The 12,532-nt window shown below is 47.3% G+C and overlaps 4 protein-coding genes across 4 annotated transcripts; 2 read left to right on the top strand and 2 right to left on the bottom strand.

Moving 5' to 3' along the window:
* Positions 1-654: 654 nt before the first annotated feature.
* Positions 655-3,309, top strand: recQ (ATP-dependent DNA helicase RecQ; the record flags this gene model as incomplete). Its single annotated transcript, XM_036637665.1, has 9 exons — positions 655-954; positions 1,008-1,340; positions 1,399-1,432; positions 1,488-1,629; positions 1,680-1,791; positions 1,845-1,970; positions 2,033-2,356; positions 2,407-3,222; positions 3,274-3,309. The coding sequence occupies 9 exons, from the start codon at positions 655-657 to the stop codon at positions 3,307-3,309; spliced, it is 2,223 nt and encodes a 740-aa protein (XP_036498212.1).
* Positions 3,310-3,964: 655 nt separating this feature from the next.
* set5-2 (SET domain-containing protein 5) lies at positions 3,965-4,855 on the top strand (the record flags this gene model as incomplete). The annotated part of the gene is made up of 1 exon (XM_036637664.1): positions 3,965-4,855. The coding sequence occupies one exon, from the start codon at positions 3,965-3,967 to the stop codon at positions 4,853-4,855; it is 891 nt and encodes a 296-aa protein (XP_036498215.1).
* Positions 4,856-5,477: 622 nt separating this feature from the next.
* On the bottom strand, positions 5,478-6,488 carry CGCS363_v005814 (uncharacterized protein; the record flags this gene model as incomplete). Its single annotated transcript, XM_036637663.1, has 3 exons — positions 5,478-5,577; positions 5,655-6,084; positions 6,200-6,488. 3 exons carry the CDS (start codon positions 6,486-6,488, stop codon positions 5,478-5,480), a joined length of 819 nt encoding a protein of 272 aa, XP_036498213.1.
* Positions 6,489-10,698: 4,210 nt separating this feature from the next.
* CGCS363_v005813 (uncharacterized protein) lies at positions 10,699-11,838 on the bottom strand (the record flags this gene model as incomplete). The annotated part of the gene is made up of 1 exon (XM_036637662.1): positions 10,699-11,838. One exon carries the CDS (start codon positions 11,836-11,838, stop codon positions 10,699-10,701), a length of 1,140 nt encoding a protein of 379 aa, XP_036497567.1.
* Positions 11,839-12,532: the final 694 nt, after the last annotated feature.

The following is a 12,532-nucleotide window of genomic DNA, read 5'->3' as shown; positions in this document are numbered from 1 at the left end:
AGACATTGTTCCTGCGTCCCAAAATTTCTTACTTCAGAAGTTGAACAGCGAGAGGAGTAGTCTCAAACCTTCAACAACGCTCGAGAGACGTGTAGAAAGATTTTTTGAAGATACTTAAGCACGGCGCATGGTAGCTTGGGGTGCCTCATTTCTTATGTTTCTCGGGCACTGCGGGCCATCCGGCGCGACACGTCCATAAGTCCGCCAGGCAGCAACATTTCGATGTCTTGATCTCGAGAGCCGCAATTGCCGTGCTTTCGGCAAATGTTGGCGAAACAGATCGAGGATTACCAAATTTCAGTCATAGTATACAAGAGTTTGAATAGTTGATGCTCAAGGTAAGCAAGCACCTTCTTCTTATCATGAGATCGATGAGTCCCCCTTCCCAATGAGTGAGTGCCTGTGTGAGTGCCCGTGCTTGGGGAGAGTATGGGGCATGTCATGAACGGATGACTAAGCCGACTTTACGCGTTCCACGTCCGCGCCTGCAGCTTCAGCGCGTCACTGCGGCCAATCTCTCCGGTCCCTCCTTCCCGAATTGGCACACCAACGACCGTTCTCGAACCCACCGACGCCAACTGGACGATCTAACACGACCCTACCTGGATCAGTTCGTACCTCGATTATATCTCAGCGATCTAGGTCTACGCAGCAATGGACGACGACTTCGGTTTTGATTCTGCAGATGAGGCAGACCTCCTCGCCGTTGCCGACGGCGTCCCTCCCAACGCTAAGCGGGCTCCAGACGATGGAGATGATGCCATCGAAGAGCCTGCCTCCAAGAAGCACCGATCTGGATCACAGACATCAGAGCTTGCCCAGAAAGTACTGAAGGAGAGATTCGGTTTGAACGCTTTTCGACTAGAGCAAGAAGCAGCGATTAGTCGAATTATTGGCGGCGAAAGTGCTGTAGTGGTCTTTCCCACCGGCGGAGGCAAGAGTTTGTGCTATCAGGTACGCACCTCCACGGCCAGTAGCATATGTTCATGGTTGCTGACAATCACCAGGTCCCAGCTGTCGCTATCAAAGAGCTTGACCGTCAGACAAATTCCAGAAGACCCGAGGAGAGTGGAGTTACTGTGGTCATCTCTCCTCTGATCGCATTGATGAAAGACCAGGTTGATGCCCTCCGACGAAGAGGTATCAGTGCTGCAGTCCTTGATTCGACTCAGACTCGTGAAACCTTCGTCGACATTCACCAAAAGCTCTCGTGCGGCAAGCTCGACCTGTTGTATTGTGCGCCGGAGCGTCTGAACAACGAGGGCTTCCTTGCCTCTCTCCAAGCCATCCGCGGCGGCATACGGCTACTCGCCATTGATGAGGCTCATTGTATTTCAGAGGTACGGTCATCAATCCTGTGTTCATCTTTCTACCGCTCGCGCTAAAGAGTACCTGCAGTGGGGACATTCTTTCCGACCAGACTACCTCAAAAGTGAGTTCCGCCCAGATCTGCAACCTGGGCACCCATTTCTAACCAAAGGCTGCAGTTGCTCGGTTTGCCAAGGAAGCCAATGTCGAACGGGTCGTCTGCCTTACTGCGACCGCCACGGCGGCTGTTGCGAAGGATATCCGTGACACGTTCAACATCCCCCCAGAAGGCCTCTTCGTCACAAGCATGTATCGTTCAAAGTTAGTGCCCATCTAGTTTTATCGCAGAGAACCAAATCTGACACGTCTAGCCTCAATCTTCGTGTTCAAGCTATCAACGAGAAGGATGACCAGGTGAAGATTTGCACCAGCTTTTTAAAGAAACACCCGGGGCCGTCCATCATCTATGTTACAACACACGCAGTAGGTTTGCCGAGTTCGCGAAAAGGACTGAGCTGATCAAATGGGTACACAAGGGCACAGAAAGCCTTTCCAAGTCGCTGGTTGCCAAAGGCTTCAAGGCCAAGCCGTATCACGCAGGGCTGGACAAGGACGTGCGATCCGACATCCAAGACAAATTTCTACGCAGTACCGACATGATTGTGAGTTATGGAATTGAAGGAAGCATGTCCCAGATCAATTTTCTAACCCAGTTTCCTCGCAGATTGTTGGCACGATTGCCTTCGGCATGGGAATCGACAAGGAGAACGTCCGGACTATCATCCACTTTGACCTTCCCAGCAGCATCGAAGCGTACAGCCAGCAGATTGGAAGAGCCGGCCGAGACGGCAAACCAAGTACATGCATGCTGTATCTGTCAGACAAAGACTTCTTCCTCAGGAACGTGCTCGTGCATGGAGAACGCCCTTCGAGACTGGCTCTCCGCGCGTTATTCGAGGAGATTTGCGATGAAGAGCGCTGTCGGCTTTCTCCTGGCGAGACGTTTTCCGTGGGGATCACCATGCAGTCCAAACGAGTTGATATCAAGGTTTGGGCAGTCATCCAATCGACTAGACAACAGTCACTAATGGCTAGCAGGAGACGCAACTGTCCATCATTTACGCCTACTTGGAGCTGAAGTTCGGCCTACTTCGAGCAGGAACACCGCAATACTCCGAATACAAGTATCAGGTGCTGCAGCGACAAGAGTACAACGACGACGATACACCAGCAGCAAAAGCGATACGCCGGGGATCTCGAACGGCGAAAATATGGACATTCATCGAGATCGATGATGTTGCGGATGGCAAGCACCTGAACCGAGGCGACATCACAAGAAGGTTGGACCATTGGGCCGAATCTGGAGTCGTCAAGCTCCAAAAGTCTGGCGTCCAGAACGTTTTCCGACTCAAGAAGGCGCTGCCCAAGAGCCAGCTGGAGATCGACGCAATGATTGATAACATCGACCAGGAAATCACCAAGAAGGAAAAGCAAGATCTGCAGCGGGTCCAGGACCTCGTCAACCTGTTGACAGGCACAAAGTGCATCACGCGCGCCCTGGCGGCCTACTTTGCCGATACCACTCACGCGTCGGTCGAGGAGTGCGGGCACTGCACTTGGTGCGAGACGCACAAGCAGGTGGTCTTGCCCGAGTTCAAGCCGAAGCCGCTCGACAAGGATCTCATGAAGAGCATTGCAAGCGTCTGCAAAGCCCTCTGCAGCGATGAAGCGCGGAAGGCGAAGTCGAGCAAGACGCCCTCCGCTACCAAGCAGGCCTTGGCCAACAGCACGGCGAAGGATGATCCCCGATTCATGGCGTGCGTGGCCTTTGGCATCAAGACGCCGCGCATCAGCAGCATGCAATTATGGAAGAACGAAGCTGTCTTTGAGAGAATGAGCGATTGTAATTTTGATGTGAGTTCATGATGTTAGTGTCGAATGACGGCAACGCTGACAACGTGGCAGGAACTTGTAGCCGCCTTCGAGAAGATGATCAAATGATGGATAACAGGACCTCGGCCGCTGCACCCAAATGCAGATCCCGAAATTGCTTATAGCCCTGTTTCTGGGCGTTTAGACTATGGCTGTCAATGTGGTGTTCCCGGATAAGAAAAAACCTGTCCGATTGCTGGGCGCCCTGTGTGGAAACTTCAGTAGAGGGAGCGAATGATCAGCACTGCAGTGCACAGGGCGGATTAGAAAAAGTAGAATATTGGCAGGGGCTCGTAGCTCAAGTTGCATTTAAGTTGAAGAGTGGATGACGATCGTTGCCAATTGAGTTGAGCAATGTTCAGAGCGAAGAGTTCCAATTTTCTGTGTTGAAATGTGGAACTGACGAGTTGCAGAAGCTCCTCACAACACAGTTGATTGAGTCTGAAGACCAAAGGCAAAGTTCTTTATCGCGCAAATAATTGAGTCGTCGGAACACGAAACAACACACGATAAGGCGAGGACCCTTGCATTCCGTTCCGAGACGCTAATTTCGCCCCGGAGGCGGCGAGTTGGGTGCCCCCTTGCCTTTTTCAGCCAGCTGCCGTCTGCCCCCTTTGACCTTTCCGTTTCCGGCAGGAAGGCAGACGACAAAAATATTTCCTCCCCGTCCGCCGCCCCCTTCTCTCCCGCAGCCGTCGCAAAAAAAGACCGCCCCGATTCCCCAATGTTCACCGTCCGGCAGGCCGCCGGCAAAGGCCTCGGCGTCTTCGCCGCAAAGCCCATCCCCCGGGGCCAGCGGGTCCTCGCAGACCGGGCCCTGCTCACCCTCCTCCCCTCCGAGACCAGCGCCAACATCCTCCGGCAGGCGCATGCGCTCCCGACGGCCGGTCAGAAGTCGCTGCTGTCGCTGTCGCTCAACCCCGGCAAGGCCGGCGTGCTGAGCTGGGCGGAGTCGCTGTGGCAGAGCAAGACCAGCCCCGGGCGGACGGTGCTCAACCACACGATTCTCAACATCTTCCGCAACAACAACTTCAACATCGGCGACGAGACGCAGGCGCTCTTCCCGCAGGTTGCGCGGCTCAACCACTCGTGCGTGCCGAACGCGCAGGGCAATTTCAACAAGAAGCTGGACGCCTTCACGGTCCATGCGACGCGGGACATTAAGCCAGAGGAGGAGATCACCATTTCTTATCTGGATGAGCACCTCGGGCTGCGGCAGGCGAGGCAGGACCACCTCCAGGATGGCTACGGATTCCTCTGTGATTGCTCGGCGTGCGATCCCAAGACGTCGGAGGCTGGGGAGGCGAGGCGCGCGGAGATTGCGGCCAAGTTACAGCAGTTTGCGGAGGCTGCGTCGGAGGACCCGAGGGCTGAGTTTGAGTTGATGCTGGCGTTGGTGAAGGCGTATGATATGGAGGGCATTCGGGGCCGGGAGGCTGCGACGATGCACATTGCCGCTGCGCGCATGGCGTCCAAGCTTGGGGATGCAGCGCAAACGCGCGATCTGGCGTTGAAGGGGCTGCAGCTTGAGGAGGAGGCTGTCGGGAAGGACAGTCAGTTTTACATCTCGACGAGGAAGGACGTCCAGGGACTAGGTGTTAATGTCGATGCTTGATCGGCTTGGTCTGTATTAGATGGTATATAGAGTTAGAGAGCGACATCAATAATGCCCCCATTTCGACAAATTTGGCCTCACTGTGAGATCTACCTCACTCGCCGGATCAACAACACAATTATCGCTTCCATTCTGGCCCAAGATGGACTCATGGGACAACCAGCTAGCGCACTTCAACCCCATCCCTTGGTGCGCCAAAGTCCTGTCTGCCCCAGCCCTCATCGTCAGAGCCCTCATCAGCCGAGCCTACGCCGACAAAGGACACGCCTTTGAATTCTTCGCCGTCATCTTGGACTCGGCGGCGACATTTCCCACTTCATCGCTTTCATGCACCCGCCCAGTGCACAAGCTGACGCGGCAGACACCGCCTACGACGCGCTCAACGGAAACCTTGACAAGCAGTCCCTGGATTCGCGCTTCACCACCAGAGTCTCATTCCTGCTTACCTTGGGCCACGGACTGACGATGTTCCGCGAGGACTTCTGCCACGGCGGCGCGATGGCGACCATCCTTGGCGATTGCAACGGAGCGCTGGCGCTGGCGACCAGGATGTAAGACCTGATGAAGCCGCTCACGCACGTCATCGGCTCGAGTCGAAGAAACGTCCTTGATTTCTATACTGTCACTTCGTCTTGGTTGGCGGGTTCACAAGCACATCCAGCGCGAAGTATGCAAAGGTCTGGGCATTCTTCAGTCTTTCGACGCTAGAGAGCTTCTCACAGCTACGTTGTCTGATGGTTAGCATGGCTCTGGCATTATTATTGTGCTCCCGAACAATTCCCCCAAGAGAGTAACTTACTCTGCAACTGTATACGCGTGATCAGCGCAACGATTGGGTTTGCCGACTATAGCATCAAGATGCTGCATCTCATGAAGCAGTGCGAAGCCCGCTGATGTTTGCAGGTCGCCTTCTTTCCAATCCCGCCAGTTGACAAGCATCTGCGAGTGGCTGACCTGGCGGAAAAAGGGGGGGCAGAGACGCAGCACGTTGTTGTCGTAAACCTCGCCGGCGTTGAGCATGCCTGCGACCGGCTCTGTCCCTGCATACGGGTTCGGTTCGCACACGGGATGCTCCGAATTGGGGCAAGAAAACACCAGTCTTGATTTGTCCGGGCCGCCTTCGTCTTCAGACTTGACTGTGCCTGATTCGGGTGCGCGCAGTCCCGAAATCACGGCTTCGTAGTTGTTTGCCTTGATGGATGCGAGGGTGTTTTCATTCGTGTTGTTGTCTAAATTACGTATAGAATTAGTTCCATTCCAGTTGGAGCGGATTGGCGAGATCTTAGGTAGGAAAATAACCTCCGAATGAGACGAAATAAGGAAAAAGGTTATGCGACGACTTACCACCGAACCAGCGCCGGTACGCCACCCCCGACGTCCCCACATCCTCCAAGGCCGTCATGGCAGCCTTGGCTAGAATTTTGGCGTACTCTACTGCAGGCTCGATTTGGTCGATTTGTTCCTGAGTGCACGACGACTCGGTTCCGTATCCTTTCATAACCCAGCTCGTCAAGGCGCGTTCATGAATGCGTGCGGAATGACCCATGCCGGGAATGCCTGGGACTGCGAAGACATGCCCAACATTCAAGATTGAGAGAACGAATAGCGTTGCCGCTTGTACTGAAGGAGTCATGATGGATAGGTAAAGACTGTGATGTTTGTGATTACTGATGTCCGAAGATGTTAGGGTCTGGCAAGGGATACAGGAGATTCAACCCATTTCTTATACCGTACGCCCCCTGAATGAGTCCAAAAGAGCTACATATCTGTGCGAGTAAGCCACGGAGAAGCACATATTCCGATCGAGGTATCTCGCGCGAATTCAGCACATTCAGCACTAGGATCTGAAGGCATATTAATTTATTTGTCCACGTTACGGACTTGCCACGACGAAGCATGACTCTTCTCCTTCTTCTTCTGACACACTCGTTATAAATACTATTCAGTAATTCTTTGCTCTCCCACCGGCCTGGCGGAGCTCCGCATCTTGACCCTCGTCTGGAACGGACCGTCGCCGGCAAGCGGGTTACTCCTCGACCAGGGCTCCAGCTCGGTCTCGCGTTAGACATTCCTTATCCGGACATACGTACCCGAGAATTTCACCCACGTATAACCACGGATAAGCCCATAGCTCCTATAAATAGGTGTGGTGGTATCCGAATGCTTCGTCTTCCTCGCATGGCCGCGGTGCGCTGGGCGATATCGGAGTTTTCCGAGCCAAGGGCGGCACCCTCGCATCAACGCCAGGGTAGTGTCGAGGGTATTGCGAGTCATGATGAATCCTTTTCCGGTAGGGCGTCTCACGGAATGGATATAAAGTCCGAAAGCTCTCCAAGATGTGATTGCGTCCACTTCCTGCATTAATACGTCCTGATCTAGAAAGTTGCTCGAGGGCCTCTTTGAAGTATGGGCTGCGAGCCACGAGCACTGAAGGGCTACAGTAATTAGCGCACCCCTCCCACTAGCCAGCGCACCCCATCTGTAGCGTATAAGGCGCGTGCCTCTAATAACCAGCAAAACTAGCGAAACGCTGACTTAAGCGGTTAAAATAGAGGCTTCTAATTAGCCTAGATCAGCTAGAGGATTAGCTAGGGTTTCACTAAGTTATTAAATAGTTTAAAAACTCCTTAGATTTAAATAATTTAAGGCTTTATAGTTAGTTTTTTTGATTTTAATTAAAAAGCTATTATATTATATAATCTAATAGCTATAAATAAGTATAATATTTAAATTAATAGCTTAGCTAGCCTTAATATTACTTAATTACTTATAGTTTAGCTTCCTTTTCTTACTCTTAGGCTTAAGTAGCTTCTACTTTATTAATAAGTTAATCTAACTTATTTTTAAATTTAAAGTTAATATTAATATTAAACTTAAATAGTAGTAAGTTATATATATCTTATTATATATCTAACTATATAAATTTACTTTTAATTTATAAAATAGGTTTAGTTAGTATAGGTAGGTATTATAATAAGCTTAGTAGTATATTAATAATTAGATTAATTATTTTAATACTAATAGGCTTAATAAAGTTATACTTAAGTATAGTAATAATATAGCCTAAATAGTAGTAGTACTAAGTACTAAATTTATATATATTATTATATTTAATAGCTTTAAGGCTTTCTTAAGTAGCTATAGCCTTACTAAGGGTAAGTAGCATAATTAATAGCAATATAAGTAAAGCTTTTACTATCTTAATAGTAGCTTTAAATTTAAAGTAGCTAATATTATACTTAATAGATATATTAGTTAGTATATTAATAACCTTCTTAATAATATAATGCTAACTTTTAGCTCTAACTTTAAGGAGATTAAATAGGATAAGTTTACTAGTAGCTTTATAAAGGTTTTATAGCTAAAATTAGTATAAGTAAATCTTCTTAAGTAGGACTTTATAGCCCTCTACTTTATAAAGCTAGAGGATATAGTAGTAAAGTAGTTTAAAAGTCTTATTAATTAAGTAAGGCTTATAGTTACCTTTAGGCTTAAGCTATAAGTTATTTTAGCTTTTAGCTAATATCTTAGCTAGCTTATTATATAAGTATTAAAATACCTTATAATAGAGATAGTACTAAATCCTATTAAATAAGTTATTATATAAGTTATTAAGTACTTTACCTTTTTAGGTAAGTATATAGTTATTAATCTCTTAATCTTATACTTACTAGAAAAGCATAAATTTCTAAAATATATTCTTAAGGTTATTAGTATAGTAATAGATATATAGCTTAAGAGTAGTATAAGATAACTTAATAATTAATATAGTAATATAGTTAAAATAAGTAATCTAATTAGTTTAGTATACTATAAGCTTCTTATACTAAGGTATAACCTAAGTAGAGAGAATATAGTTAACTATAGCGTTAGAGTAGTTATTATTCTTAAATATTACTTTTTATTAGTTATATATATTAATAGTGTTAGTATATAAAAGCTAGTTCTAGTTATTAATAAACTACTAAAATTAAAGGTGCTAAGTAATACTATTATTATTATTCTTTATAATAAGAGGGAAGTAGTACCTAGTTTTAGTGAGAACGTTTATATTAATATACTAGTAGTAGAGAAGATATAATATATTATAGAAAATAAGACTAGCGTTAAGTACTTTAATAAAAGTAAGTTTATAATTTATATAAGTAATATATAGGTATTTAATATTAAACTTATTAAATAAGCTAGTAAGAGCACTTACTACCTACTTATAGTTATACTCCTTCTTATTAAATAAAAAATAAGAGGTAACTTAGAAAACTTTACTATTATTAGTAGTACTATATATATTAAAAAGTAGTATATTAAAGTAGTTAGTCTTATAAGTTAAATCTATTAATAAAATGTTTAGGTAGCACTTAAAGTAGCTAACTACTATATAAAGGGCTATAAAGAGGGTAGTAATATAGCCCTCTTTATCCTTCTTAAACTTAAACTAATACTTATTAATATCTTATAGTTAATTAAAAAGCTACTTAATTAGTATACACTTAGTAAGCTCTTAGTAGTAGTAATATATAAGTAAGTTAATAAAGTCTTAGTAAGTAATAAAAGTAAAATTAGGGCTTTTAGAGTATATAATATTAAGTATTTAGATAAGTTAATTACTATAGTTCTAAAGATTAATAATTTAAATAGATTTTTCTTAGAGGAGAGGTTAGTATATATAAGTATAGTATATAATACTAAAAAACTTATAGTTATAATAGTTATAGCTTTTATATAGTATTTTATATATAAAGTAGTTATTAAAGTATTAATTATATTAAATAATAACTTATTATAAATAAGTAGTTATATAAGAGGAACCTTTCTGCTACTTTAATATATAGATATACTCTTATGCTTATTATACTTTAACCTTATTATAGTGAAGCGTATAAGTATATTAGTAGAAGATCTTAAGGTTATTATAATAAGTAATATATACTTAGAAGCTAGTAGTAAGGTAAATAGTAAATAAAGCTTCTTCTATAGTAGCTTTTTAAAGGAATCTTTTATTTAGTATAAAGTACTACTAAGAGGTAAGAAGGTAGTTATTATAGTTAATAGTATAGCTATAAGTAAACTTTAAATTAATATTAATAAAAGTAGGTATATTATTAATATTACTCTTAGTAGAGGAGTTATTAAGAATAATAAAGTTAGTAGTAGTACTACTACTACTACTACTACTACTAATAGCTTCTATAAAGCCCTCTTTCTTAAACTTAATCTCTTCTTATAAAGATATTATAATAGCTTTAAAAAGCGGTTAGTAGTAGTAGGATTAATAGGTAGTAGACGATAATACTGAAAATTTAGTAGTGGGTAGGGTAGAGGGCTAGTATTAGAGTCTAGGCAAAATCAAGCCACAGATAGGGTGCGCCGGCTAGTGGGAGGGGTGCGCCGATTACTACGCCCCACACTGAACCATGGGCTAGTTTTCGGAAGTCGAAGTCGTTAACAAGGCTCTTCGCAGGTCCGGTTTAATGAGAAGCCTTCAATGCCATATTCACTTCCATAGCTGCACTGGAGAAGTTGTCAACCATTCGTACTAAGCAATCTCCCTGGAGAGAGTCTGTGTCATAGGTGAAGTCTGTGCTCCAGCAGCATGAATCATCCAAGTTCTACGAAGACTTCAGCAATGGGGCAACGGCGAAATTGGCGAAATTGGCGAACGTGACATGATGGTGTGATAGGAAGGGTCCGTGCAAAGTCGCAGGTGAACTACATGGTTTTATAAGAAAATGGAGGCATTCGGATCTCACTTCAAGGGAAGTTCTGAGTTGTTTGTGTTAACTCATGGAATGATTCATTCTGTGATAGTGAAGACGTAGCGCTCGAGCACAACAGCGAGCACTCTATCGCAACAACGGTGTCTCCTCGTCAGTGCCAGTCCTGGCCTCCCCGCTGCTCTCCTCATTATCGTGCTCTCCAGTTAACCAGTTCTTTAGATGCTCGCGAATCTCACTGTCACGGTAAATCCACGCAACACAGATTCCGGCGCCAGGCCCGAGGGGAACAGCCGCGGCAACAGCCACCAACGCAACCTTCCACCCACCCTCGACGAGCAGCCAGTACAGCACCGTAAACCCGATGAACGTGACGTCGATCTCGATGAACTTAACAGTCGCGCGCGTCATCTCCTTTCGGTCATCCCGCTGGAACAGGCTCCAGATGAGGAAGACGTGCGAGACGACGGAGCAGACCATGGGCACGAGGTAGACGAGCAGCAGCGAGACGGTGTGCGACTCGAGGTGAAAGCTGCGGCGCTGGCGCTTCTGCAGACGCAGCACGCCCCAGCGGACAGCCTGCCGGACGAGCGAGACCCACACGGGGAAGAAGAGCCAGACGGCGATGGTGGCGGGCGAGTTGTAGATGAGCATCAGGATGGAGGGCAGGACAAAGCCCCAGGCGACGCTGACGGGGATGGCGACGATCTCGGCGTCGACGTTGAGGTGGCGCGCGTGCTTGCCGAAGTCCGGGTCCTTGGACTCGGCGCTCTCGACGACCTGCTTGCCGGCCTTCTTACGCGCGAGGTAGATGGAGCGCGAGCGGTGGAAGAAGGCGGGGACCATGACGAGCTCCCAGACGACGGCGCCGCCGATGAGGTTGAAGACGAGCCAGGGCCCTGTGGGGTTCGCGATGAGGACGTTGGGGGCGTTGCAGATGCGGGCGGCCTCGACGGTGGTGACGGTCATGAGGCCGGCGATGAAGGAGAGGACGGCGGACATGCTGGCGAAGGTGCGGGCCGAGTCAAGCGCGTTCTGGAAGAAGCTGATGGCGAAGCAGACCGGGGTGCCGAAGACGGGAACCTTGCTGATACCGGGGAGGCGCGCGCGGGAGTCGCATTGCGAGTAGAGCAGGGCGATGTTGACGTCGGAGTGGATGAAGAGCGCGGCAAAGGTCGCGATGGCGAGGAGGACGGGGACGACGAGCAGGACGCGGTAGGAGAAGACGTGAATCGGCACCGGCCAGCGCGTCGGGGGCCAGGATGCCATTTTGGTGGTGATTTCTGAGCTCTGGAGTTTTCAGATGAGCTCACACTTCTTGGGTGAGATGGAGTCGTGAGTGTTGAAGCTTGGTGCTTCGTTCGCGAGATGATCCGGTCATTCACTCACTGGGCAAGGTACCCAAGAGCTACCTTAAGCTCAGCTCAGCTCATTTCAGCTCGTGACAACACGGCGCACGTGCCGCCTGACGCGGTTCCCTATGGGGTTTGGGGTTCTGCAGGAGCTGTCCGCAATTAGCGCCGCAGCATCACTTGCAGCGAGCCGAGACCCCTGAGATTCCGCTCCCCTCGTGTCTCCGTCTGCCGGCTTGTGAGACATTGTGGTCAGCTGCCTGCGCCTCAACACACCACGCAAGTCTGCCCTTTTCTTATTTTGTTTCCTTTGAAGATGATATCAGATTTGAATTCCCGGCTAAGCTCTGAGATGAACTCAATTGTGACAGATGAGATGAACCTTTTGAAGGCTCTTTCATCCGAAAGCTTTTGGACCCTGGGCTGTCTGGCTGGTCTCATGTCGGAGACCGAGACCGAGCGTGTTCCGGATGCCCCGAATCTGCACCGGACGGGTGGCCTGGGAAGTTTCACAACTTGTGGAGCTGTTTTCCTGTGAGCTGGAGTTGATAATTGTTATTCAAGTAAAATACTCAAGCACATGACATAACATGCTCAAGTGCTAAGTAGTA

This window comes from Colletotrichum siamense (genome assembly GCF_013390195.1).
Source record: "Colletotrichum siamense strain Cg363 chromosome Unknown KSG_Cg363_contig03, whole genome shotgun sequence".
Classification (NCBI taxonomy): Eukaryota; Fungi; Ascomycota; class Sordariomycetes; order Glomerellales; family Glomerellaceae; genus Colletotrichum; species Colletotrichum siamense.
The sequence above is the reverse complement of the archived record's forward strand: the minus strand, read 5'-3'. Positions and strand labels throughout refer to the sequence as shown.